The sequence below is a fragment of the Papio anubis genome, chromosome 1, assembly GCF_008728515.1.
Source record: "Papio anubis isolate 15944 chromosome 1, Panubis1.0, whole genome shotgun sequence".
NCBI lineage: Eukaryota > Metazoa > Chordata > Mammalia > Primates > Cercopithecidae > Papio > Papio anubis.
Window position 1 is genome coordinate 216,018,016 of NC_044976.1, and position 27,157 is coordinate 216,045,172.

At 43.1% G+C, this 27,157-nt stretch overlaps 1 protein-coding gene across 1 annotated transcript; it reads right to left on the bottom strand.

Moving 5' to 3' along the window:
* Positions 1-1,158: 1,158 nt before the first annotated feature.
* TFB2M (transcription factor B2, mitochondrial) lies at positions 1,159-27,036 on the bottom strand. Its single transcript, XM_003893667.4, has 8 exons — positions 26,582-27,036; positions 25,082-25,170; positions 18,862-19,015; positions 18,062-18,210; positions 12,398-12,487; positions 9,714-9,776; positions 4,822-4,982; positions 1,159-1,798 (listed from the first exon to the last, which is right to left on the bottom strand). The coding sequence occupies exons 1-8, from the start codon at positions 26,892-26,894 to the stop codon at positions 1,627-1,629; spliced, it is 1,191 nt and encodes a 396-aa protein (XP_003893716.1). The 5' UTR covers positions 26,895-27,036; the 3' UTR covers positions 1,159-1,626.
* Positions 27,037-27,157: the final 121 nt, after the last annotated feature.

Below are 27,157 nucleotides of genomic sequence, written 5' to 3' on the forward strand. Positions count from 1 at the left end.
TTCATTCTTACGCTCTAGTTCCTTTTTTTTTTTTTTTTTTGAGACAGTTTCACTCTGTTGCCCAGGCTGGAGTGTAGTGGCACGATCACTGCTCACTGCAACCTCCAGCTCCTGGCTTCAAGAGACCCTCCTGCCTCAACCTCCCGAGTAGCTGGGATTTCAGGCGCGCACCACTGTGCCTGGGTACTTTTCTGTATTTTTAGTTGAGATGGGGTTTAGCCATGTTGGCCAGGCTGGTCTCGAACTTCTGACCTCAGGTGATCTGCCAGTCTCGGCCTCCCAGAATGCTGGGGTTACAGGTGTGAGCCATCATGCCTGGCCCACCCTATTAACTGTTTTTTGTTTAAGTGATGAGTCTTGCTACGTTACCCAGGCTGCAATGCAGGGGTTCTTCACAGGTACAATAAATAATAGCTCACTGCAGCCTCGAACTCTTGGGCTGAGGTGATCCTCTCACCACAGCCTCCCAAGCTGCTGGGACTACAGGAACCTGCCACCATGCCCAGCTGTTTGGCAAAGTATTTTGGGGGTTTCCTACTCCATGGCTCCCCCAGACTCAGACCTCGCGGGCTCAGATGTCCTCCCTCCTCCACCTCCTGAGTAGCTGGGACTATTAGGTGCATACCACCATTCCTGGCAAGAAAACATTCCCACCGAGCGCCCTTGCTCTGTCACCCAGGCTGAGTGCAGTGGTACAATATTGGCTGACTGCAACCTCTGCCTCCCAGGTCCAAGTGATTCTCCTGCCTCAGCCTCCCGAGTAGCTGGGATTACAGGCGCCCACCACCATGCTGGGCTAATTTTTGTACTTTTAGTAGAGACGGGGTTTCACCATGTTGGCCAGGCTGGTCTTGAACTCCTGACCTCGTGATCCACCCGCCTTGGCCTCCCAGTGCTGGGATTACAGGCGTGAGCCTCTGTGCCCGGCCAAGAAAACATTCTTAATTCCATTTACGTTCACATGAATTCCATTTAGGTTCACATAATCAAATTCAGATGAATTTTCTTGATAGAACAAATGTGCAGAAGACTTTTTTTAATACACACTGAATTATTCACCAAAACTATAAACTCTACATGACAGAACTAAAATGCAGTAAATTAGGGTCAGTTTAATGTTTCATTAAGTATTTAGAGACCAAAAGAAACCACAAAATCTTATTATTTAAAATATTTTAATTTCTAAAAAAGTTTAAATCATATTACAATTTAAACAATTTCATTGTACAGTATTTGACAATACATTTCAACAAACTGAAAGGCAAATCAGTATATCAGTTTTGTTTACTTTCTAAGCTTAATAATGTACAGACTCTTGCTCTTCAAGAAGATGCAAACGTCAGCAACAGTAAAAGTGAAATATTTAAAGAGGAATCTGAAAGAAAATGAATTCAATCTGATCAAATCCATAATTAATTGAAGTTTTCATTTTATTCAATTGTGAATAAAATAGCAGCCACTGTTTCATCCAATATGCCAATGATAACTTAGGAGAAATGATCTGCCTGGCTTGTGCAAAACAAGAACAGTTATCTTCTGCTGAAAGCATGGGAGTTTTCAAGTTTGGTTTTCATGTCATAGTTTCCAAGTAAATAAACTGCTCCACCAAAAACGACAGTCCAGGTGCTACATATCTTCCAGGGTGTCATCATACAGCCATTTATAAGTACAATCTTCGGAAGACTCTATAGTTTCAAAAAGTCTTTTGAAGTCTTCAGGGTACATGTTAACTACTTTCTCATCTTCCTTTTTTCCTATTTGCATCAATATATCCGCTGCATCAAGTGGAGTCAATGAACTGCAAAAGAAATACAAAGTAAAAGTGCTTAATTCTTTTTCATGCATCTATCCCTTAATGGTGACAGAAATGGCTTCTAAGTCGAAATTAAAATGTCAAACTTAGGCATACAGAGTGCTGTAATGGACACGGGAGAATCAGCAGGGAAGAGGAGAGGAGGAGGGTGAGGGATAAAGCACAACCTACTGCGTACAATGTACACCATTTGGGTGACGGGTACACTAAAAGCCCAGACTTCAACAATCCATCCATGAAACAAAAAAATCACTTGTATTCCTAAGGCTATTGAAATAAGAAGAAAAAAAAAAAAGAACCATAACTTACATATGAGCAATCTTATTTAGTTTAAGAACTTCCAATAACTTTATGTTTATTTCTAAAGTTTCATAGCTAACCTACAATGAAAATGTTAATAGCAGGTTTAGGCTTTCACATACTCTAATCAATTTTTACACAAAATTCTAGTTTAATCATTACCCTTTCAAAAATTATTATGCCTACCTCTTTCATCCTTTTCCTTTCTGCAAAAAATATTCTTAACTTCTTTTGGTTCATGTCAAAGCTCAGTAACTACGAACAGCAGAAGTTGCTGTTTGGCAGTTTCCCAAGAGGCAGTCGTTTTTCACATTTTGATGTAACCATCACTGGTAAATAAATTATAAAGCAGCGAACTTCCTTATACAGTCATGCACTGCTTAATGATGGAGGAATGTCCTGAGAAATGCCCTGTTAGGTGACTTCTTTGTTGCTTGAACATCTTACAGAGTACTTAACCCAAACCTATGTGATACAGCCCATTACATACTTCGGATATATGGCATAGCCTAGTTGCTCCAAGGTTACAAACCTGCACAGCATGTTACTGTACTGAACACTGTAGGCAACTGTAACACAATGATGAGTGATAGAAAAGATACAGTAAAAGATACAGCATCATTATAACCTTATGGGACCACTATTGTACATTTGGTCTGCCACTGACTGAAACCAGGTGTGAGGAATCTACCTCATTACGGGGTATTATATATATGAGGTATATTATATAATATATATGCAATATAGAATCAATGAGGTGTATCATATACCATAATATGAGGTATATAACTGTATATCAGCTTAGCAAGAAACCATCGATAAGCCTCTCACAGCAACAACTGTAAAAAAATATTTTGGGCTGGGTGTGGTGGCTCATACCTGTTATTCCAGCACTTTGGGAGGCGAGGTGGGAGGATCATTTGAGCCCAAGAGTTCAAGACTCTCCTGAGCAACAGAGAGAGACCCCATCTCTACAAAAAATGTAGAAAGTTAGCTGGGCATAGTGGTGGGCATAACAGGCCCAGCTACTCAGGGAAGAGGCTGAGGCAGGATCACTTGAGCCCAGAGGTTTGTGGTTGCAGTGAGCTATGATTGTGCCATTGTACTCCAGACTGGGCAACAGAGTGAGACTCTTGTCTGTTCAATTCCAAATTTTGATATTGAATAGAATCTCAGTAACATGTTTCTAGTTCATTGAGATTACCAGGAGCATTTTTAATATTTTGCACCATGATTTACAACATTTATTCCTTATTTCCCTATTTTCTTGGTATTTTCATTGAAAATAGCCACCACAAGGTGGCAAGATGAAAAAATAAGAGATTGCCTTTTATTAGTCTATTGCCTTTTACTAGTCTATTACCCCGCCCACCCCCCCTTTTTTTTAGAGATAGAGTCTTGTTCTGTCACCCAGGCTCGTCTCAAACTCTTGTTGGCGCTCTCTGCCTCCAATTTTCTTTCTTTCTTTTTTTTTTTTTAAAGAGACAAGGTCAACTTCCTCTGTGTCCCACACTGGAGTGCAGTGGTGAGTTTATGGCTCACTACAGCCTCCAACTACCGGCCTCCTCAAGTGATCCTTCCACCTTGGCCTCACAAAAAGTGCTCGGATTACAGGCATGAGCCACTGCACCCAGGCTATTGCCACTTTTAACATTTATTTTTAGATAAATATTGTCTGGTCAACAGCTCAAGAGTTATATGTTAAATGATCAAATTAGTTAAAATAATTATTTTAACATTTTACCCATCCTCTGGCAAGACTGAATGACTATGGGCTGCTGATGACAAGGCACAATGCACAACTTACAGGGAGGTATGCATCAGCCCTACATACAAATTACATGGATCTACATACAAATTACACAGATGGCTGGGCATGGTGGCTCCCGCCTGTGACCCCAGCACTACTGACAGAGGTGTGTGCGTCACCCCTACATACAAATTACACGGATGGCCAGGCACGGTGGCTCATGCCTGTGACACCAGCACTTTGGGAGGCCAAGCCAGGTGGATTGCTTGAGGCCAGGATTTTGAGACCAGCCTGGGCAACATGGCAAAACCCGCATCTCTACAAAAAATGGCATACAATTTATAAACACAAAATATAAATAAAAAATGTTATATTTTTACAAATATAAAAATTAGCCAGGCGTGGTGGTGCATGCTCGTAGTCCCAGCTACTCAGGAGTCTGAGGTGGGAGGATCACTTGAGCCTGGGAAGACAAGGCCGCAGTGAGCTGAGACTGTGCCACTGCACTTCGGCCTGGACAACACAGCGAGACCCTGTCTCTAACAACAACAACAAACATGTTTTTCACTTTTACACCACTGAAGACAGGCAATGAGAGGTGACCGTGGGCATGTCTCCAGCAACGCTGATTTTTCTCCACCCCACTAGTGGTAAGTTGCTAGTGCTTCCCGTAAGATAAAGCTAGGCCTATACTCTCCAAAAGACAAAACAGCCTGTAGGCATCCCTGGGCATTTTTTCAAAGAAGGAAAAATAAATGAAACTCACCGAGAGATTATGGGAAAAATATATTTTCCTCAAAATGTACACTAGGGAGAACAAATTATCTTGAAGAAATATGAGGGAAAACATGGTACCTCACTCTGTCAATCAAGATATAAAAAGTAGACCTCTAAGATGAAAGAAGAATACGTACATCAAATTGCTACTTTCATACTTGCTTTTATTCTTTTCACTTACCGTAAGTGGTCCATCACAGTAGCACTGCGCCTCCCAAAACAGTGCTTTAACAAGTGAAAAAATGTATTATAGTTCATAGGTGTTAAGCTATTGGCAAATAAATTTCGACGAGGAGTCATTTGAATAAGATACAGATTTTGTTGTAATAGTTCTAATACTTCCTGGAGAGAAGAAAAAATGAATTGCATTAGTCACAAAATATTGCCAGAGTAAGACATCGCTCGCTTCTTCCTTCAAGCTACCTGCTGAAAGACACAATCACCACAGGCCCTGAGTGTCTTCACATTCTCTTTTTTTTTTCCTTTTTTTTTTTTGAGATGAAGTCTCGCTCTGTCGCCCAGGCTGCAGGGCAGTGGTGCAATCTCAGCTCACTGCAAGCTCCGCCTCCTGGGTTTACACCACCCTCCTTCCTCAGCCTCCCGAGTAGCTAGATCATAGGGCGCCTGCATACTCACGCCTGCTAGTATTTTGTACTTTTTGTAAAAGACTGAGTTTTCACTCAGGGTCAGGACAGGTCTCTCAAGCATCTCCGACCTCGCGGATCCTTCATCTCGGGCCCTCCCAGTGCCGGATTACAGGCTTGAGCCACCAGCCCAGCCCTTTTTTTTTTCTTTTTTTCGAAAGGAGTCTTGCTCGGCTGGAGTGCAGTGTCGATCTCGCTCACTGCAAGTCTGGGCCTCCGGTTTACGCATTCTCCTGCCTCCCAGCCTCCCAAAGTAGCTGGGACTACAGGCTCGCCACCCCCGCCTCGCTATATTTTAGTAGAGACTGCTCTACGGGAAACAGCCAGGATGGTCTCGACCTCCGACCTTGATCCGCCTGCCTCGCCTCCCCAAAGTGCTGGGATTACAGGCTGAGCCACGCCTGCCTTTTTTTTTTGAGATCGAGTCTTGCTCTCTGTCACCCAGGCCGGAGGCAGGCGTGATCTCAGCTCACTGAAAGCCTAAGGCCCGGTTCACCATCCTCCTGCCCTCAACCTCAGGAGTAGCTGGAACTACAGGCGCCCGCCACCCTGCCTGGCTAATTTTTTTTTTTTTTTTGTATTTTTTAGTAGAGATGGGGTTTCACCGTGTTAGCCAGGATGGTCTTGATCTCCTAACCTGATGATCTGCCCACCTCGGCCTCCCAAAGTGCTGGGATTACAGGTGTGAGCCACCGCACCTGGCCCACATTTTCTAACTGTGTACACCAAGCACACAAAGCCCTAACTGGTCTTTACCTGGGCCATTTCTCAGAGTTGTTTGCAATGAGTAACCTTGAGGGAGGAGATAGTGTCTCTCTCCAGGACAAAGAGCAGGCTTATGGCTGGGCGCAGGGCTCATGCCCATAATCCCAGCACTTTGGGAGTCCAAGGCATGGATCACTTCAGGTCAGGAGTTCAAGATCAGCCTGGGCAACATGGCAAAACCCCATCTCTATAAAAAATAAAAAATTAGCTGGGTGTGGCAGTGTGTGCCTGTAGTCCCAGCTACTTGGAAGGCTGAGGTGGGAGGATGGCTTGAACCCAGGAGGTGGAGGCTGAGAGCATGCCACTGCACTCAAGGCTGGTCGACAGAGCCAGGCTCTATCTTAAAAAAACAAAAGGGCAGGTTTGCTTAATGTTTGCTATGAAAGATGGATTCATTGGGAGGCTGAGGTGGGCAGATAGCTTGAGCCCAGGAGTTCAAGACCAGCCTGGGCAACATGGTAAAACCCTGTCTCTACAAACAGTACAAAAATTGGCATGGCATGGTGTTGCATGCCCGTAGCACCAGCTACTTAGGAGGCTCAGAGAGGAGGATGCTTGAGACCGCCAAGTGGAGTTTACAGTGAGCCGAGATTACACCACTGCACTCCAGCCTAGGTGACAGAGCCAGACCCTAACTCAAAAAAAAAAAAAAAGACCTGGATCCCCCAGCTCTGTACTTCTCAGCTGTAAAGCAAATCCACTAAATGCAAGTCATCCAACTGAGCCCTATCAAACCACTCCACAGGATCCACAGGAAGAGAGGCGCAGAACACCCTTCGTCTGATCCAGAGTCTTAGGCCAACGTCCGAGAAACAGTAACACTTACTAACATCTAAGTAGGTAAAATCAAATCCCAGACACGAGGCCGGGTGGCTCACGCCTGCAATCCAACGCTTTGGGAGGCTGAGGCAGGAGGATTGCTGGAGCCCAAGAGTTAGCGACCAGCTTGGGCAACATAGGGAGACACCTTCTTTACAAACAAGCAAACAACTAGCTGGGCGAGGTGGTGCACGCCTGTGGTCCCAGCTATTTGGGAGGATGAAGTGGGAGGATCACTTGAGTGCCGGGAGTTTGAGGCTGCAGTAAGCCATGATCGCGCCACTGCACTCCAGTCTGGGAGAAGAGTGAGTCACTGTCTTTAACAACAACAACAAAAGGCTAGGTGTGGTGGCTCATGCCTGTAATCCCAGCACTTTGGGAGGCCGAGGCAGGCGGATCACCTGAGGTCAGGAGTTCGAAACCAGCCTGGCCAACATGGTTGAAACTCCATCTTTACTAAAAATACAAAAATTAGCCCCACGTGGTGAAGCATGCCTGTAATCCCAGCATTCGGGAGGGTGAGGCAGGAGAAACTCTTGAACTCGGGAGGTGGAGGTGCAGTGAGCCAAGATTGTGCCATCACACTCCAACCTGGGCGACAGAATGAGACTTTGCCTCGAAAAAATTAAAAAATTTAAAAAAATAAAAATTAATAGTAAAAAAAAAATCCCAAACATGGCATTAACATATATTGAGTCCTTGCTATATTCGAGATAAAACATCACCATCAGATGCAAAGGATAAAAAAAAGTTATTGACTAACATTTTTAATTGGATATTTAAAAAGTAGAAGTCTCAAACAAAACTTGGATAGAAATGATAGGCTCTAAAAACTCGTTAAATGTCTCAAACTGCTTTTATAACAATATGAGCACCATGACATCAAAGATAGATGTGAAATATCTAAAATAAATTCTGTCATAAAATATGACATTTGCTTATTTCATCTTCAACCCTAAAAGTTTATATATGTATATACATACACAAACACATTTTTTTTTTTTTGAGACAGAGTCTCACTCTGTCACCCAGGCTGGAGTGTGATGGCATGGTCTCAGCTCACTGCAAACTCTGCCTCCCAGGTTTAAGTGATTCTCCCACCTCAGCCTCCTGAGTAGCTGGGACTACAGGTGCACGCCACCACACCTAGCTAATTTTTGTATTTTCGGTAGAGACAGCGTTTCAGTATGTTGGCCAGGCTGGTTTCAAACTCTTGACCTTGTGATCCACCCGCCTTGGCCTCCCAAAGTGCTGGGATTACAGGAGTGAGCCACCACGCCAGGCCAAGTTTGTATTTTTTTTTTTTTGAGACGGAGTCTCGCTCTGTCGCCCAGGCTGGAGTACAGTGGCCAGATCTCAGCTCACTGCCAGCTCCGCCTCCCGGGTTTACGCCATTCTCCTGCCTCAGCCTCCCGAGTAGCTGGGACTACAGGCGCCTGCCACCTCGCCCGGCTAGTTTTTTGTATTTTTTTAGTAGAGACGGGGTTTCACCGTGTTAGCCAGGATGGTCTCGATCTCCTGACCTCAAGATCCGCCCGTCTCGGCCTCCCAAAGTGCTGGGATTACAGGCTTGAGCCACCGCGCCCGGCCCAAGTTTGTATTTTTAAGCTTGACCGAAAAACTCAAGCTTTTCATCTTCTTGCTGAAAAACTGAGAAACTTTGTTATACACAGGATTGCTCATTTGTGGAATATTTGGATAAGTCCCCAATAGCATCCAAATGTACTGTATTAGACAAAAATGTATTATTCCTATTGTGTTTTTTGAGACCACATAAATATGCTGTATAAATAGTCAAACAGAACTAAAAGCACAATGATGACTGATCACTCTAAAATCACATCAATGAAAGAAAACTGATAACTTTCTTTTTCCTTTAGTGGCAAGTGTGAGAAAAAAACATAAGCAAGCCAACAGGGTCTTCAGACTAAGCTGTTATGCTGAGATTAGGCCATCGTTAGCATTTAATTCTTTTTTTTTTTAAGCTCCAAACCTTAAAGACAGGTATCTAATTCTAAAGTAAAACTTCTGAATTGAGTCAAAAAATTTTGTGAAACGTTAGCTATTTTATTAGAATTTCAAAACTAGCCCTGAGATAAACTAAATGGAGAACTATAACGTTGTCCCTTTGATTCTTACATACAAAGATTAAAAAATGAACAAAAATAAAGGCCTAACTCCTGGGTAAAAATCAAGAAGTCCCTATCAGTGAATTCAACCATGTAATAAAAGTAGTAATATCACAATTTTTTTTTTTGTTTGTTTTAGAGGGAGTCTCACTCTGTCGTCAGGCTAGAGTGCAGTGGCATGATCTTGGCTCACTGCAACCTCTGTCTGCCAGGTTCAAGTGATTCTCCTGCTTCAGCCGCCTGAGTAGCTGGGACTACAGGCGTGCGCCACCACACCAGGCTAATTTTTGTATTTTTAATAGAGGTGGGGTTTCACTATGTTGGCGAGGATGGTCTGGATCTCTTGACCTCGAATATCACAAATTTCTAATCGATTAATAAGTCATAAAATTTTGATTCTAATTAATCAAATTAGATGCATATTAAAATGATTTTATTTTCCAAATTTGAGATGTACCTTCATTTCAAAAGAGATAAGAAGAGAACTTAAATTCTGTTTTTAAGCCTACTACTATGCTAGCATCCATTGTATAACAGCTGATAAAACTCCTCTAAAACACTTCCGATTCATTAAAAGTAGTAAGATATGTTTAAAGAACGGTTCTAGATATTTCAGAATTAGAAAGTTAAATACAGACTACCAAATAGTCCTAAAAAATTTAAAACAAAATATGTCGCATAGGGAGAAAAAGGAAAAGGTATTATTTTCTTCTTACCTTACGCTTTGTGTTTTCCAGCCGCCCACTTCGGGTGTATACATCAAATGATGACCAAGGCTCCTAGGGAAGAAAACCAAAGCAAAACAACATCTTTTATTTCTCCTTGGTCAAAGTGCCCCAAATTATTACTTCCTTAAAAAACACCTTGCCTAAATAAGAGAATGGTCAGTTTAATTGGATTTAAGAAAAACATGTTATAGTTAAATAATACACATATCTCTCCTTAATTTTTTGAAAGAGGAGGAGGATCAAAAGTCTGCCCAAATACTAGTACTTCTTTTCCTTATTAAACATGACTTGCTCTTTATGCAATTATGCAAATAAGTATTTGCTACAATTTTTACCACAGAATATTTCCATATCATAGTCAGAATCAGCAGTTTAAGGCATATTAGATTAATGCTGAGGATTTCTTTTTGCCCTATTTTAGTGGAAAAGCCTATTAATCAAACTATTTGAATATGTTAGGACATACATGGAAATACACAAATAAAGACGCTAGTGTCGACTGGGTGCTATGGTTCATGCCTATAATCCCAGCGCTTTGGGAGGCCAAAGTGCTTGATCCTGGGAGCTCGAGTTTGCAGTAAGCCAAGAGTGCACCATTGTACTCCAGCCTGGCAACAGAGTGAGACCCTATCCAAAAACAACAACAAAAACCTAGGGTCAATTTTAAAATGGATCACTATTTTTCGGTATCTATCTTTCGTAACAGAATGTTGCGCATAAGGCAATTAATTTTAAAAGATGATCTGGTTAGGCACAGTGGCTCATGCCTATAATCCCAGCACTTTAGGAGGCTGAGGTAGGAGAATCACTTGAGCTCAGGAGTTTGAGACCAGCCTGGGCAACAAGGTGAAACCCCGTCTCTTCAAAAAATACAAAAATTAGCCGGGTGTGGTGGCGCATGCCTGTAGTTCCAGCCATTTGGGAGGCTGAGGCGGGAGGATTGCTTAAGCCTGGGAGGCAGAGGTTGCCGCGAGCTGGGATTGTGCTGGTGCACTCCAGCCTGGGTTGACAGAATGAGATCATGTCTCAAAATAAAAAACCGATCCACCCGAAAAAGTATTCTCTGTTAAAAAAAACTATACATACCCATACCCATATTAAATTCCAAATAAGAGTGGGTTAAAATAGATCTGACATAGGCTTAAAAAACTAAACAATATTGAACACAAGGTCTGAAAGGCTACTGTCGAAACAGTAATTTATTATTAACTATAGGGGCAATGAGAGTGGAATAAAACATATAATTGGGGCTAAACTGTGAAATTCCTAGCAGTTCCGGGAATGTCACTTTAAGTGGGGGAAGAAAAGCACCATCAGCCATGCACAATGGGTATGGCCACTTCCCACACGCCGGGTCGAGCCTCAGCAGCTTTCCCCTCGTCCAGGACGGTGGAGGAAAACCCGCAAGACACTGGGAATGGACTTCAACGACCTCCTCTACAGCTGCAGATACGCAGTGGAGCAAGCGCTGAGAAATGTCAGGGCCAGAAAGACCTTTCCTCGCTGGAGTTTAGCAAATGGCGAAACCTAACACAGGACCTTTGAAAACAAGTGTTAAGGGAACAAAAAGACAAAAACATTATTCTGCAAGCTAAAGTCCTCAGAGGGCCTCTCTGAAGAAACCAGCTGAAAGCTACCAGGACAGAAGGCTTGAGATGAAAGTCAACAGAATGAGACAAGATCAGTGGGTGAGGAAGAATTTTAGAGAAAGCAAGAACTCTAGTACTGAGAGTACAACATACAGTGCGGGCAGAAAGCAGAATCAGTGACGTGAAGACTAAGTGTGAAGAGATTCTGGGAATGGAGAAAAATGACGAGAGCATCACAGACACTACAGACAAGGATCAGAGATCCCACCTAAGAACCTCCAATGTTTTTGAGGGGAAAAAAAAAGAATTGGAACAAAAGCTAAAATCAAATGAGAGAACATTCCTGAGCTTAAAAAAAAACAGCAAGGAGCACGGACTGAAGACCTCGGAATATTCTCAGGCAAAAGCAGTGAAGAGAATACGCTAAGATCCACACTGCAACAATCTAAAAATCAGAGCCATGGCCAGACACAGTGGCTCATGCCTGTAATCCCAGCGCTTTAGGAGGTCAAGGTGGGTAGAGCACCTGAGGTCAGGAGTTCAAGGCCAGCCTGGCCAATGTGGTGAAACCTGTCTCTACTAAAAATACAAAAAATTAGGCAGGTGTGGTGGCACACGCCTATAGTCTCAGCTACTTGGGAGGCCGAGGCAGGGGAATCGCTTAACCACAGGATGTAGAGCTTGCAGTGAGCCGAGATCGAACCACTGCACCCCAGCCTGGGTGACTGAGTGAGACTCCATCTCAAAAAAATAAAAAATTATAAAAAAATAAAAATTAGAGCTAGGTGCAGTGGGTCATGCTATAATCCCAGTGATCTGAGAGGCTAAGGCAGAAGGATCACTTGAGGCCAGGAGTTCAAGACCAGGCTGGGCAATATTTAAAAAAATTTTAAAACTTAGCCAGGCATGGTGGCGCATGGCTGTAGTCCCAGCTACTCCAGAGGCTAAGGTGAGAGGATCACTTGAGGCCAGTAGTTCAAGGCTGCAGCAAGCTATGATTGCACCACTGCACTCCAATCTGAGCAACAGAATGAGACCCTGTCTCTAAAGAAAAATGTTTTTAAATAGAAAGATTTTACTCACCATGTGCAGAACTTTAATCTCACAAGCTACCTGCCAGACAACACTTAATACATAATACAAGCTTGGATTTCGGGGATCTGCCATTAGTTTCTAGTAAAAGGAAAATAAAAATTGCATGTTATATACATCTTTAATCAATCAAAAACAAATGTTGAATCTTAATAGGACTATCTTGGCCGGGCGCGGTGGCTCACGCCTGTTATCCAGCACTTTGGGAGGCCGAGGTGGGCGGATCATGAGGTCAAGAGATGGAGACCATTGTGGCTAATAAGGTGAAACCCCATCCCTACTAAAAATACAAAAAAAAAATTAGCCGGGCGTGGTGGCGGGCGCCTGTAGTCCTAGCTACTTGGGAGACTGAGGCAGGAGAATGGCGTGAACCCAGGAGGCGGAGCTTGCAGTGAGCCGAGATCGCGCCACTGCACTCCAGCCTGGATGACACAGTGAGACTCTGTCTCAAAAAAAAAAAAAAAAAAGGACTATCTTAATGGCATCTAGACATTTAAGAAAACAAAACTAGAATTAGATGCAAAAATCCGGGTACAGCTACTGGAAAGGCTGAGGCAAGGGGACTGGTTGAGCCCAGGAGTTTGGGTGTTCGGTGTGCGGTGACTGTGCCTGTGAGAGCCACATACTCCAGCAGGGGCAACAGTAGGGCATAAGGGGTCTCACTCGTAATTCCAGCACTTTGGGAGGCCAAGGCAGGAGGCCTGCTTGAGCCTAGAAGTTCAAGACCAGCCTGGGCGACACAGCGAGACCCCATCTCTTAAAACACAACACGAGTGTTAAGGCTGACCCAAAAGGACGAAGTTACCTCAATGAATGGGAAGGCACTCCAGAGAGAAGAAACCACGTGTGAAAAGGTCCATGGCAGAAGAGGCACGGGCCACTGGAATATAATCCGAGCAGCAGGAATCTAACAAAGTAGTTCCTATTTTTCTCCTTGCCATTCCTTTGTTTAATATTGTATGCTATGCACAGCCTCAGGGTCCTGAGGCCCCCGCTGTCTTTCCACGGCTAGTAAATATGTATTTACTAAATGGGTCTGGGGGAGCCAATCGTCCCTTCATTTTTTGCCCCACTATCTTAATCCATAGCAATACAAATATGCATTATACAAATCTTAATCTTATCAGATCTTAATAGTACTATCTTAATAGCATCTAGAAATTTAAGCAGAGAAAACTAGAATTACATACAAAAAGCTGGGTGCAGTGGTGTGCACCTGTAGTCCCAGCTACTCAAAAGGCCGAGGCAAGGGGACTGCTTGAGTCTAGGAGTTTGGGGGTTCGGTGTGAGAAGACTGTGCCTGTGAAAGCTATCGACAGCACACTCCAGCATGGGCAACAATAGAGACAAATAAGCATTTCCGTTAAACCGGATTAACAGATTAATAACATGAAACATTCTGGGCAGAAAAGAAAGATGACACTCAGCAATATCAAGGTTGTCAGGAAGACCTTCCATGACAGAGAATTAAAACTAGAGTCTCAAATCTGAGGTTTGGTGTGATGGCTCACAACTGGAATCCTAGCACTTGCCTCCCCTAGGCAGCAGAATCACGTGAAGACAGGAGTTCAAGACCACCCTGAACAACACAGCATGACCCTATCACTACAAGAACCAACAACTACCTGGGTGTGGTGGTGCGCACAGGTGGTCGCAGCTACAGGGGAGGCTGAGGCAGGAGGATCACTTGAGCCCAGAAGTTTGAGGCTGCAGTGAGCTATGAACATACCGCTACATTCAAGCCTGGGCAACAGAGCAAGACCCTGTCTCTAAAAAAATTTTTTTTAATGTTTTAAAGTTAAAAAAATTAATTAAAAAAACCCTTAAATATTAAAAAAATCCTGTTAAAACTAATAAATTCAGCTGAGTGTGACAGCTCACACCTGCAATCCCAGCATTTTGGGAAGCCGAGGCAGGAGGATCACTTGAGCCCAGGAGTTCGAGACCAGCCTGGGCAACAAAGTGAGACACTGTCTCTTTAAAAACAAAGGAAAAAAAAAAAAAAAACCTGGCCAGGCGCTGTGGCTCACACCTGTAATCCCAGCACTTTGGGAGGCCACAGCAGGCGGATCATGAGGTCAGGAGTTTGAGACTAGCCTGACCAACATGGTGAAACCCCATCTCTACTAAAAATATAAAAAAAGTAGCTGGGCATGGTGGTGCGTGCCTGTAATCCCAGCTATTCAGGAGGCTGAGGCAGGAGAAACACTTGAACTGGGAGGCAGAGGTTGCAGTGAGCCGGGATTGTGCCACTGCACTCCAGCCTGGGCCACAGAGCGAGACTCAGTCTAAAACAAACAAACAAACAAACAAACAAAAAAACCTAACAGATTCAGCAAAGCTGCAGGATACAAAAACACACAAAAGTCAGTTGCATTTTTATGCACTAGCAACGGACAATTAGAAAAACACTTCCATTTACAATAGCACCAAAAGTAACTTAAAAGCTAGTAATTAAAAACACAAATAAATGGAGGCCAGGCACAGTGGCTCACACCTGCAATCCTAGCACCTCGGGAGACCGAGGCTGAAGGACCACTTGAACCCATAAGTTCAAGACCAGCCTGAGCAACGTGGTAAAACCATCTCTACAAAAAACACAATAATCAGGCAGGCACGGGGGTCCATGCCTGTATTACCACCTGCTGGGGAGGTTGAGGTGGGAGCATCACCTGAGTCTGGGAGGTCAAGGCTTCAGTGAGCTGTGATCCTACCACTGCACTCCAGCCCAGGCGACAGAGTGAGACCCTGTGTCAAACAAAAACGAAAACAACAACAACAACAAAAGCCACAAATAAACGGAAAGACATTTCATGTTTGCGGATTAGAAGATTTAATATTGAATACTGTTAAGATGCCACTACCACCCAAAGCAATCTCAAGATTCAATGCAATCCCTATGAAAATCCTAACATGTTTTGGAGAAACAGAAAAATCCATCCTAAGATCCATATAGAATCTCAAGGAAACTCAAATAGCCTAAACAATCATTAAAAATAATAAATTTGGATGAATCACCCTCTGATTTCAAAACTTACCAAGGCAACAGTGGTAAGACAGTGTTGTACTGGCCTAAGGACAAATATTGAGATCAATGGAATACAATAGAGCCCAGAAATAAACTCTTACACATATGGTCAAATCACTTCTGACACCAACGCCAAAACCATTTGATGGGGGTAAAGAATAGTCTTTTCAACAAATGGCACTGGGAAAACTAGATCAAAGAATGAAGCTGGACGCCGAAACCATAAACAAAATTAACTCAAAATGGATCAAAGACCTAAACAAGAGCCAAAACTGTAAAACTCTCAGAAGGAAATGCAAGGAAACCTTCACAACACAGGATTTGGCAATGATCTACTAGCTACGACACAGGTCCCCAGTCCCCGGGCCACGAACTGATACCAGTCCACGTCCTGTTAGAAACTGGGCCACACAGCAGGAAGTCAGTGGCAGGTGACCAGGCGAGGCGTCATCCGTATTTACAGCCGCTCCCCACTGTTCACATCACCGCCTGAGCTCCACCTCCTGTCAGATTAGCAGCCGCCTTAGATTCTCAGGAACGCAATCCCTATTGCACACGTGATGGATCTGGGTTGCGAAGGCCTTATGAGAATCTAATGCCTGATGATCTGTCACTATCTCCTATCAGCCCCAAGAAGCACCATCTAGTTTCAGGAAAACTAGCCCAGTGTTCCCACTGATTCTACATTATGGTGTGTTGTATAATTATTTCATTACATATTAGAATGTAATAATAATAGAAATAAAGTACACAATAAATGTGATGCACTTGAATCATCCCGAAACCATCCCCACCACCGTCCATGCAAAAACCGTCTTCCACAAAACCGGTCCCTGGTGCCAAAGATGTTGGGGACCGCTGAGCTACGTATGACACCAAAGGCACAGGCAACAAAAGAAGAAAGAGACAAAGTTGACTTCATCAAAATTAAAAACTTTCGGCATCAAAGGACACAATTAACAGGGTTAAAAGGCAACCCATAGAACGGGAGAAAATATTTGCAAATCAGGTATGAAAAGAGATTAATATCCAGAATATATAAAGGACTCTTAAAACTCAGCAACAAATAAAATAACCCATTAAAAATGGGCAAACGTCTTGAACAGACATTTCTTAAAAGACATAGTCAGTAAGTAACATAAAAATATATTCAACATCACTAATCATTAGGAAAATGCAAATCAAAAGCACAATGAAATACCACTTCACACCATTAGGAGAGGTACTACCAAGGACCCAGAAAACGACTCTCAGTAATGCTGTGGAGAAATGGGAACCCTTGCACACTGCTGGTAGCAATGTCAAATGGTGCATCCACGATGGATAACAAACAGTATGATGGTTCCTCAAAAAACTAAAAACAGACTGGGCACAGTAGCTCATGCCTGTAGTCTCAACACTTTGGAAGGCTGAGGCAGGAGGACTGCTTGAGTCCCTGAGTTGGAGGCCAGCCTGAGCAACATGGCAAGACCCCATTGCTACAAAAAGCCAGGCCTGGTGGTATGTGGCTGCAGTCACAGCTCGGGGGCTGAGGTGGGAAGATCGCTTGAACCCAGAAGGTCCAGGCTGCAGAGAGCTGTGATCATGTCACTGCACTCCAGCCTGGGCAATAGGGAAAGACTCTAAAACAAACAAACAAACAAACAAACAAAAAACCACAAAAAACTAAAAATAGAATTACTATCTGATCCACCAATTCTACTTCTAGCTGTACACTCAAAGGACTTGAAGAGATATTTGTAAACTCATGTTCATTGCAGCATTATTCCCAACAGCCAAAAGGTAAAAGCAATTAAATGTCATTGATACATGAACACACAAACTGTGGTATACACATACAATGTATTTTTTTTTTTTTTTTTGAGACAAAGTCTTGCTCTGTTGCCCACGCTGGAGTGCAGCGGCATAATCTCGGCTTACTGCAACCTCGTCCTCCCAGGTTCAAGTGATTCTCTTGCTTTAGCCTCCCAAGTAGCTGGGATTACAAGCATGCACTACCACGCCTGGCTAATTTTCGTATTTTTAGTAAAGACGGGGTTTTGCCATGTTGGCCAACCTGGTCTCGAACTCCTAACCTCAAGTGATCAGCATGCCTCGGCCTCCAAAGTGCTGGGATTACAGGAGTGAGCCACCGTGCCTGGCCAGAATGGAATATTATTCAGCCTTAAAGAGGAATGAAATTCTGACACATGCTATAACATGGATGAACCCTGAAAACATTATGCTAAGTGAAATATGCCAGACACAAAGAAATATTGTAAACTTACATGAGGTAAAGAGAACAGTTAAATTCACAGAGACAGAAAGTAGAATAAAGATAACTAGTGGATGCAGGAAGAGGGAAGCACAGAGTTTGTGTTTAATGAGTACAGAGTTTTGGTATGGGATGATGAAAAGTTTTGGAGACGGATGATGGTATTGGTTGTACAATGGGAATGCACTTAAAACCACTCAACTGTACACTGAAAAAGTAACCTGAGTCTAAAGACTACTCTGCAGAATTTAAAAACAATCTTAGACCCTCAAATGTCATGACCCCCAAATTAAAATTGCACAGATTAAGAATACTCAGAGAAAAATCACAGAACTCTTTCAAAACAAAAAACAGGTGTTTGTTAATAACATACCTGGAATTCTTTTTCACCAATAAACATATTTATTTCTATTCGTCCAAATCTATAGATAGAAGTACAGGAATACAAGTCATGTGCGAGTTTCCAAAGTGCCCTTTTTTCACTTCTACTTGGGAACATTCCAAATACTTTTAAAGGGACGCCTGTTAGAAATATAAGCAAAAAGATGTGAATAAAGTTCTTAGCATTTTGTCCTATGCCCATATTTTATTGAGACAAACTAAGTTAACAAACTATATCAATTTCAAGTTTATTTCAATAAAAACTAAGCCCCAATATGTTTCCTTGGCATGGAACTTGACCTTTGGGGAAATAAACTGGTTGTCTGTGTCCAGGTGAGGTAAATGCCATATTCAGAGTTAGAGCATCTGCTCATAAATTGTATTAATACAATATAAATTATACACAAATTTGGCCAGGCACAGTGGCTCACACCTGTCATCCCAGCACTTCGGGAAGTCGAGGCGGGGAGATCACTTGAGAGCAGGAGTTGACCAGCCTGGCCAACATGGTGAAACCCCATCTCTACCAAAAATACAAAAAGTTAACAAGGTGTGGTGACACACACTTGTAATCCCAGCTACTCGGGAGGCCGAGGCAGGAGAATCGCATGAACCTGGAGGCAGAGGGTCAGTGAACCAGGATCGCACCAATGCACTCCAGCCTGGGTGACAGAGCGAGACTCCATCTCAGAAAATAAACAAGTAAAACACAAATTTCATCAACAAATCAGCTATACTGCACAGAAACATGGCAAACTCCAGGTATTTGCTTTAGTAGATTCCAAAAATGACCTGCTGTCCAAGGAACTTCTTCTACTCCCAAATTCTTAAAGAGCCCTTCAGAAGACATAGCGGGTGGCTTTATTGCTCCACCACTTCTAGGATCTATTCTAAAGAAGTCACAGTGAATCACTCGTAGTTTTCCATCCCGATTTTTTCCTAAGGACTAAAGAGAGACAAAGATAACATGTTAAAAAATTTCAGCATTAAGCATACTTTGCAACAACTCAAAAAACTCTACTTCAAAAACCCAATGATAAAATGTAAAGATAAAAATAAATCAATTACCTTTTTTTTTTTTTTTTGGGGGAGACAGAGTCTCGCTCTGTTGCCAGGCTGGAGTGCTGTGGCACCACCTCGGCTCTCTGCAACCTCTGCCTCCCGGGTTCAAGTGATCCTTTGCCAGCCTCCTGACTAGCTGGGACTACAGGTGCACACCACCACACCCAGCCAATTTTTTGTATTTTTAGTAGAGACAGGTTTCACCATGTTGGCCAGGATGGTCTCAATCTGTTGACCTCATGACATGCCTGCCTTGGCCCCACAAAGTGCTGAGATTACAACCACCACACCCAGCTGAATTATCTTTTTACAAAAAATATTTCTACCTCCATGAAGATGTAAAGAAAATATTACTAACATACCCAAAATTTAACAGAGGAAGTAAAAATCAATTAATACCTGAAAAGTGGCAAAAGTACAATAATATTACCAAGAAAAAGCCCCCCAAACAGAAATAACCTATCACAAATTTTTATTTATCCGTTCACTTTTTTTTTTCCCTTTGAGACAAGCTGTCAAACAGGCAGGAGTGCAGTGGCGCAATCTCAGCTGACTGCAGCCTTGATCTCCTGGGCTTAAGTGATCCTTCCACCTCAGTCCCACAGGCAGCTAGGACTACAGGTGTATACCATCACGCCCACCAATTTTTGGATTTTTTGTAGCAACAGGGTTTCGCCATGTTGCCCAGGTTGGTCTCAAACTACTGAGCTCGAGAGATCTGCCCACCTTGACCTCCCAAAGTGCTGGGATTACAGGTATGAGCCACTGCACCTGGCCCCACTTACTTTATCATAATGGCTTCAGCTATTCAAAAGCTTTTCATGCCACTCTCTGACTGCTTAGTAGTGGCTACCTGAAGCACTGGGCAAAGATTCTGACAGCAAGGTTGGCCTCATATAGAGAACTGTGAGCCATCTGCTTTGGTCACGGGAAGAAAAAATGAAAGATGTTTCACAGTAAAGAAAAACAATTAAAATATGAAAGTGAAAGGCAGATGGATTCAAGAGAATACCTTTCTTCTAAGGGAATCTAGTCAGTTATCCACCAAACAAGTGAACTTAGCTCATCTCCATAATTTTCATTTACTTTTTCTAAAGACAGAAGCAACTATATACCTTGTTTGCTAGAAGAGGTCTAATATACCTCAGTCTTCTCACTGCTGTGATTTGCTCACCTCGCAGTAGTACTAGAGACCTTCGTAGTTAGGGCAAGAATCAGTTATAGACTCCATAAACTTAAATTGAAGTCACAAAAAAAAAAAAAAAAAAAAAGGCATTATGTTTTTAATGCGTACATTGATGTTTCTGTGCACAGAAAATTCTATTAATATTTATTAAGGTTTAAAATGATGTCACTTAAAGTTATTAATTCAAACAGCTAGTTTTTCTTAAGCATTTGCATTCAACCTATGAATATTATCCTATTTCTAAATCTAGTAAAATATTTTTTCCTCTTATTTTTTATTGAGATGAGTCTCACTATGTCCGCAGGCTGGTCTCAAACTCCCAGCCTTAAGTGATCCTCCTGTCTCAGCCTCCTAAGAGTCTGGGATTACAGGCGTGTGATACCATGCCCAGCTCAAAATCTGGTAAATTTTGGCCAGGTGCGGTGGCTCACATCTGTAATCCCAGCACTTTGGGAGGCCAGAGGGCAGATCACCCAAGGTCAAGAGTTTGAGATGAGCATGACCAACATGGTGAAACCCTGTCTCTACTAAAAATACAAAAGTAAGCCGGGGTGGTGGCGCACCCCTGTAATGCCAGCTATTGGGGAGGCTGAAGTGGGAGAAATCGCTTGAACCCAGGAGGCAGAGGTTGCAGTGAGCTGAGATTGCACCACTGCTCTCTAGCCAGGGTGACAGAGTGAGACTCCATCTCCAAAGTAAATAAACAAATAAAATAAAAAAAAAATTTTAAATCTGGTAAATTTTAACAATCCCTTTCAAGGGGAAGTTTTTTTTTTTTTTTTTTGAGACGGAGTCTCACTGTGTCACCCAGGCTGGAGTGCAGTGGCGCGATCTCGGCTCACTGCAAGCTCCGCCCCCCGGGTTCACGCCATTCTCCCGCCTCAGCCTCCCAAGTAGCTGGGACTACAGGCGCCCGCCACCACGCCCGGCTAGTTTTTTGTATTTTTAGTAGAGACGGGGTTTCACCATGTTAGCCAGGATAGTCAAGGGGAAGTTTTAAAAAGACTAGAGGAAGGGAAAGACTGGGGGTGGAAATCATATATATTTGGTCCCAATAATTTCGAGATGCCACTATGTGATCCAGGTACAGGTGTCAGGTAGGAAGCTGCAGCCCTGAATAAGCTGTCAGTGGAGTGGTCCAGGCCGACGATATAAATGTGTGGGAATTTGGCTTGTTGACGGTAATTTAAGTCAGGGGTCCACACCAGGGAGAAACAGAGGACCAGCCCTGAAGGTAGACTATGTCCAAAGTCTAATGACAAGACATTGAGAATACAAGTAAGGAGGAAACCCAGAAGAGGGTGGTGTCATGGAAGCTAAAAGAAAGAGTACCCATCCAATGCATATGATTATCAGTCGACATGCACAGCAAGGCTGTCCAACCTGTGGCCTGCGGGCCGCGTACAGCCCATGACGGCTTTGAATGCGCCCAACACAAATTCGTCATCTTTCTTAAAATATTATGAGATGTATGCATGGACCTTCTGGGTGATAGGAGTGAGACCCTGTCTCAAAAAAGAAAACGAAAATGTATAAACGATGAACACTTGATGGCTTCAACACACTTGTATGTTCTGAGAGGGCACCATACATTCTTGCTTTAGTACCCGTCAGTTAACACTCAACAATTCAAACATGGTAACAATCAAAGCTCCAGGATAAATAATTCAATTCATACAACAGAGAGATCACATTTGAAAATTCAACTGGATTGCACTAGGTTTCAAAAACAGGACTGGAAAATAACAGAAAAGGCAAGTAACCCTTGAGGTTCTACTAGTCATTAAATTAGGTACGTCCCATTAAGTTTGTCTCATTTACCAGGCGTGGTGGGTCAAGCCTGTAATCCTAGCACTTTGGAGGCTGAGGTGGGCGGATCACCTGAGGTCAGGAGTTGCAGACTAGTCTGACCAACATGGTGAAACCGTGTCTCTACTAAAAATACAAAAAAATCAGTCGGTCATGGTGGCGGGTGCCTGTAATCCCAGCTATCACCACTGAAACTCCTTTCAGTTTTCAGGAACAAACTGTAGGTGGCCAGAAGCATTATCCTAACCGCTAAGAGCACGACTTTAAGCCCCTGACTTAGAGCCACAAGAGTTCCGTTTACCTATTGTTACTTCTCTTTTCATTCTGGCAAACAGATTCATTCCACAAAATTTTATTTGAATAGCTTTTCAATTTATCATAACAACAGTTACTAAAAAGTGAGAGAATATGTACTAAGGGTTGAGTACAAGTTAGTGCTAGTAGAAAATAAGAGCCTTAAAAGAGAAAAATCTAGTTCTATTCAAAGACTGGATTTAATCAATGATGTTTATATCTTGAGCTTACATTTATAGCTTCAGAAACATTTTGTTATTGATATTCCACAATTATTGTTTCAAAAATTCTCCTTTTTTCAGTAAAACAACTGTTTTAAAATTAAACTCTTATCTTGAAGACATTTTTTTCTTTTGAGACTGAGTTTTGTTCTTGTAGCCCAGACTGGAGTGCAATGGCACGATCTCAGCTCATTGCAACCTCCACCTCCCGGGTTCAAGTGATTCTCCTGCCTCAGCCTCCCAAGTAACTAGGATTACAGGCATGAACCACCACGCCCAACTAATTTTTTGTATTTTTAGTAGAGGTGGGGTATCACCACATTGGCCAGGCTGGTCTTGAACTCCTGACCTCAAGTGATCTGCCCACCTCAGCCTCCCAAAATGCTGGGATTACAGGCATGAGCCTCAGTTGCTCAGTCTTGAGGATCTTACAGAAAACAGCAACTACTGTGTTACAGAATAACAAACTTTAAATAGAAACAAAAACATTTTAATACAATCTTAATTACGTTGTGAACATGTAGATTAACCTTTCAATATAGGCTTTTTTTTTTTTCCCCTCAAAACAGGATAAAAGTTATCTTGTTTTTAATTTCCAAGTTGAAACTACAGATGACTATGTTTACTGAATCACATTTCAGGACGTTAAATCTTTGGACAATTGGCCGGGCGCGGTGGCTCAAGCCTGTAATCCCAGCACTTTGGGAGGCCGAGGCGGGTGGATCACGAGGTCAGGAGATCGAGACTATCCTGGCTAACATGGTGAAACCCCGTCTCTACTAAAAATACAAAAAACTAGCCGGGCGTGGTGGCGGGCGCCTGTAGTCTCAGCTACTTGGGAGGCTGAGGCGGGAGAATGGCGTGAACCCGGGAGGCGGAGCTTGCAGTGAGGAGATCACGCCACTGCACTCCAGCCTGGGAGACACAGCGAGACGCCGTCTCAAAAAAAAAAAATAAAATAAATCTTTGGACAATTATGTGTTCTTTTTTCTTCACATTTTTGGAACTCCTTCAGATTTAAATCAATTAAATAACGTAGCTAAAACTTGAACTCTTTTCAAAACAGTAAGTTGTAGAATAACAATAATACTCATAGTTTTAAAAGAATTAAACAACTGGATCTGACAGACATTTTCACAATTTTTTGTTGTCATGCAATTTTGGATACAGGCATTCTGCATGGTTTCACAAAGTTGGCATAGAGAAGTATAAGTTTCGTAAATTGAAGCTGAAGATTATAAAAGAGGGAAGAAGAATGAGAATAAGAGGCTGGCTAAAGATGCAAAGGATTTCCACTTCTTCATTGTTATGTAAATGTGTCTGCTTTTTAAGAAGCACAATCACTGAAAAATCTATTTGGAAAATGCCTTCACTCTATGCAACTATATCTGACTACTCGCTGAGCATCCCTAATTCAAAAATTCTGAAATACTCCAAAATGTGAAACGTTTTGAGTGCCAACATGATGCCAAAAGTGGAAAATTCCACAACCGACCTTCTGTGACAGGTTTGCGGTGAAACCCCGTCTCTACTAAAAACACAAAAATCAGCTGGGCATAGTGGCAGGTGCCTGTAATCCCAGCTACTTGGGAGGCTGAGGCAGGAGAATCGCTTAAACCTGGAAGGCAGTGGTTGCAGTGAGCGCCGAGATCACACCATTGCACTCCAGCCCTGGGTGACAAAAGGGAAACTCTATCTTAAAAAAAAGAAAAAAAAGGGATGATGACGATGTCAAACAACCAGATTGTTCACATGGGTGGCTGACACAGTGACACCTTTGCTTTCTGATGGCCCAATGTATACAAATTTTGTTTAATGCACAAAATTATTTAAAATATTATACAGAATTGCCTTTAGGCCTTATGAATAAGATGTGTATGAAACAAAAAAGGAATTTTTAGACTCAGGTCCTATCCCCAAGATATCTCACTAGGTATATGCAAATATTGCAAAATATGAAAAAATTTGAAATCCAAAACACTTGTGTTCCCAAGCATTTCAGATAAAAGATACTTAATTTGCATGCCAACCTTTCTGGCCTTTGAAACCCTAAATCTAGAGGTCACATAGACCCATTAACCCAACATTAGCACTTACTCCAGTTAGATTCCAAGCTCACAGAAGAAAGGAGCACAGCGCAGCTTAGCAGAAATGGGGAAACAAGCCTAGGGATGCCAGTTATACACTTTGTTCAAAGTCAGCCAACCAGGCTGTGGCCGACCTAGAACTAGCAAACAAGTCTCAGAACCCCTCATGTTTCAGCCATTCAACAGCACCGAATATTAACTGTGTTCTAGTCACTGGGAATAAACAAGATATTTCAGAGACGGCTCCCTAAAAGATATTCTACTTAAAAACCTGTGTGCTTAATTTTATTTCCTTAAACCACTTACAGGTAGTTAACCAAACAATAACATATGTTTAGAAACTAAAAATATACCTCCAAATGTGGAATAAAAGTTTTGTCACTTTCGAGGGCAACCACTGTGGCACCAGCTTCAAGTAATGCCTCAGTCAGGATTCCAGGACCTGGCGCATTAACAGAATGAAAAGTTTATTTGCACAAGAAACAACATAATCTCTTTCAATACCCAACTTTAGAGGTTCCACATGTTATTATCTGATGTTAAATCTGACAGCATCCCCCAAGTAGATGTCACTCTCCTTTTTACATTTCAGGAAACAGGAGATTATATACAGTTATTTCACTCCAGCATCAAAAGCCTGCAGCTTGGCTTCGACATCATTGTCAGTGACTGCAAAACTTTTTTTTTTTTGCGACTAAGTCTCACTCTGTCGTCAGGCTGGAGTGCACTGGGACTATCTCAGCTCACTGCAACCTCTGCCTCCTGGGTTCAAGCGATTCTCTTTTCTCAGCCTCCCGAGTAGCTGAGATTACAGGCGCCCGCCACCACGCCCGGCTAATTTTGTATTTTAAGCAGAGACGGGCTTTCACCATGTTGGCTCCAGGCTGGTCTGGAACTCCTGACCTCAAGGGATCCACTCGCCTCGGCCTCTGAAAGTGCTGGATTACAGGCGTGAGCCACCGCACCCGGCCAAAACTTGCACACTTCATCACTACGATTCACTACCTCTTAGAAGAAACATACCACAATAAAATAGATTGCCTCTAGCCTCTCACTCATGGACTACACAGACGCTTTAACTATCAAAGAGATTGTCAAGCCTAAACAGAACTGCCTGTGATACGAAATGGTGCTTTAAAATATTATTATTCAAAAAGCCTATAAATCTTGTGTTCTTAGCATCCTGCTACTGTCTACAGGGAATGCGCGGAAGAATAAGATAACATCATTTTTTCAGCTGGCAGAGGTTTGCAACTCTTTTGGAGAGATGATAAGATCCAAGAGCATGTTTTATCAAAACATTGTGTAAAGTGCAAACTGCTACAGAAATATTTTGTGGTGTCATTAATGATATAGACTCTACGCTTATGTTGTGGGCAATCTCTCCAACTAAGGAACTTCAAAAAAAAAAAAAGACCCGTATCTGGCCAGGCGCGGTGGCTCACGCCTGTAATTCCAGCACTTTGGGAGGCCTAGGCGGGCGGATCACAAGGTCAAGAGATCACAAGGTCACAAGGTCAAGAGATCACAAGGTCACAAGGTCAAGAGACCATCCTGGCCAACATGGCGAAACCCCGTCTCTAATAAAAATAAGAAAATTAGCTGCGCGTGGTGGCGGGCGCCTGTACTTCTTGCTACTCGGGAGGCTGAGCAGGAGAATCGCTTGAACCCGGGACGCGGAAGTTGCAGTGAGCCGAGATCGCCCCATTGCACTCCAGCCTGGCGACACAGTGAGACTCCGTCTCAAAACAAAACAACAAAAAAACCTAGTATCTTAAATAGCACCCCGACGAGGGTCAATACGTTTGAATAAATGATGAACATCCAAGAAAATGCAATCCAGCAGGACTCACCTGGGTTGCACTCCAGCAGTAAGTGTGGAGGTCTATTTGGTTTTCCGCATACGATTTGCGCCAGGGTCTCAGCCAATCTCCGATCGGTTACATAACGCTTAAAGTCTAAGCTGGACCTAGACGCCTTCCTTGGCGGATTCCTGAAATCCGGTTCGGGCAACAGCTGCGGAGAGGAGTCAGCCAGGCCACGGCGGTTCCTCGCCGGCAAGTGCTTTCGCGTCGCCGCTCCAGACCCTAAAATGCAAAAGCGACCAGCGCCCGCCAAGGCGGAGAGCCTCAGCCGCAGAGGAAGCCCGGCTACTGGGATCCACATGTCCTTGTCTCTCAGGCCCCCTCCAAAGACTACCCAGTGCCGCTACTTCAGTGAACCCCAGGCACGGTATCCCACGTGGAACGTTTCCTGGCGTCCGGGCCAAGTCAAGCGGAAGTAAACACTACAGCCCGCGCATGCGAACAGCGGAGCCCTCGGCTTTTCTCCCTCACTTCCGCTTCCGCCTCGGCTCAGCCGCCCAAGGATTGTGAGTGGACCGTTGAGGAGAGCGACAGACCATCCGGTTGGTGTCCGGACTCGCACTC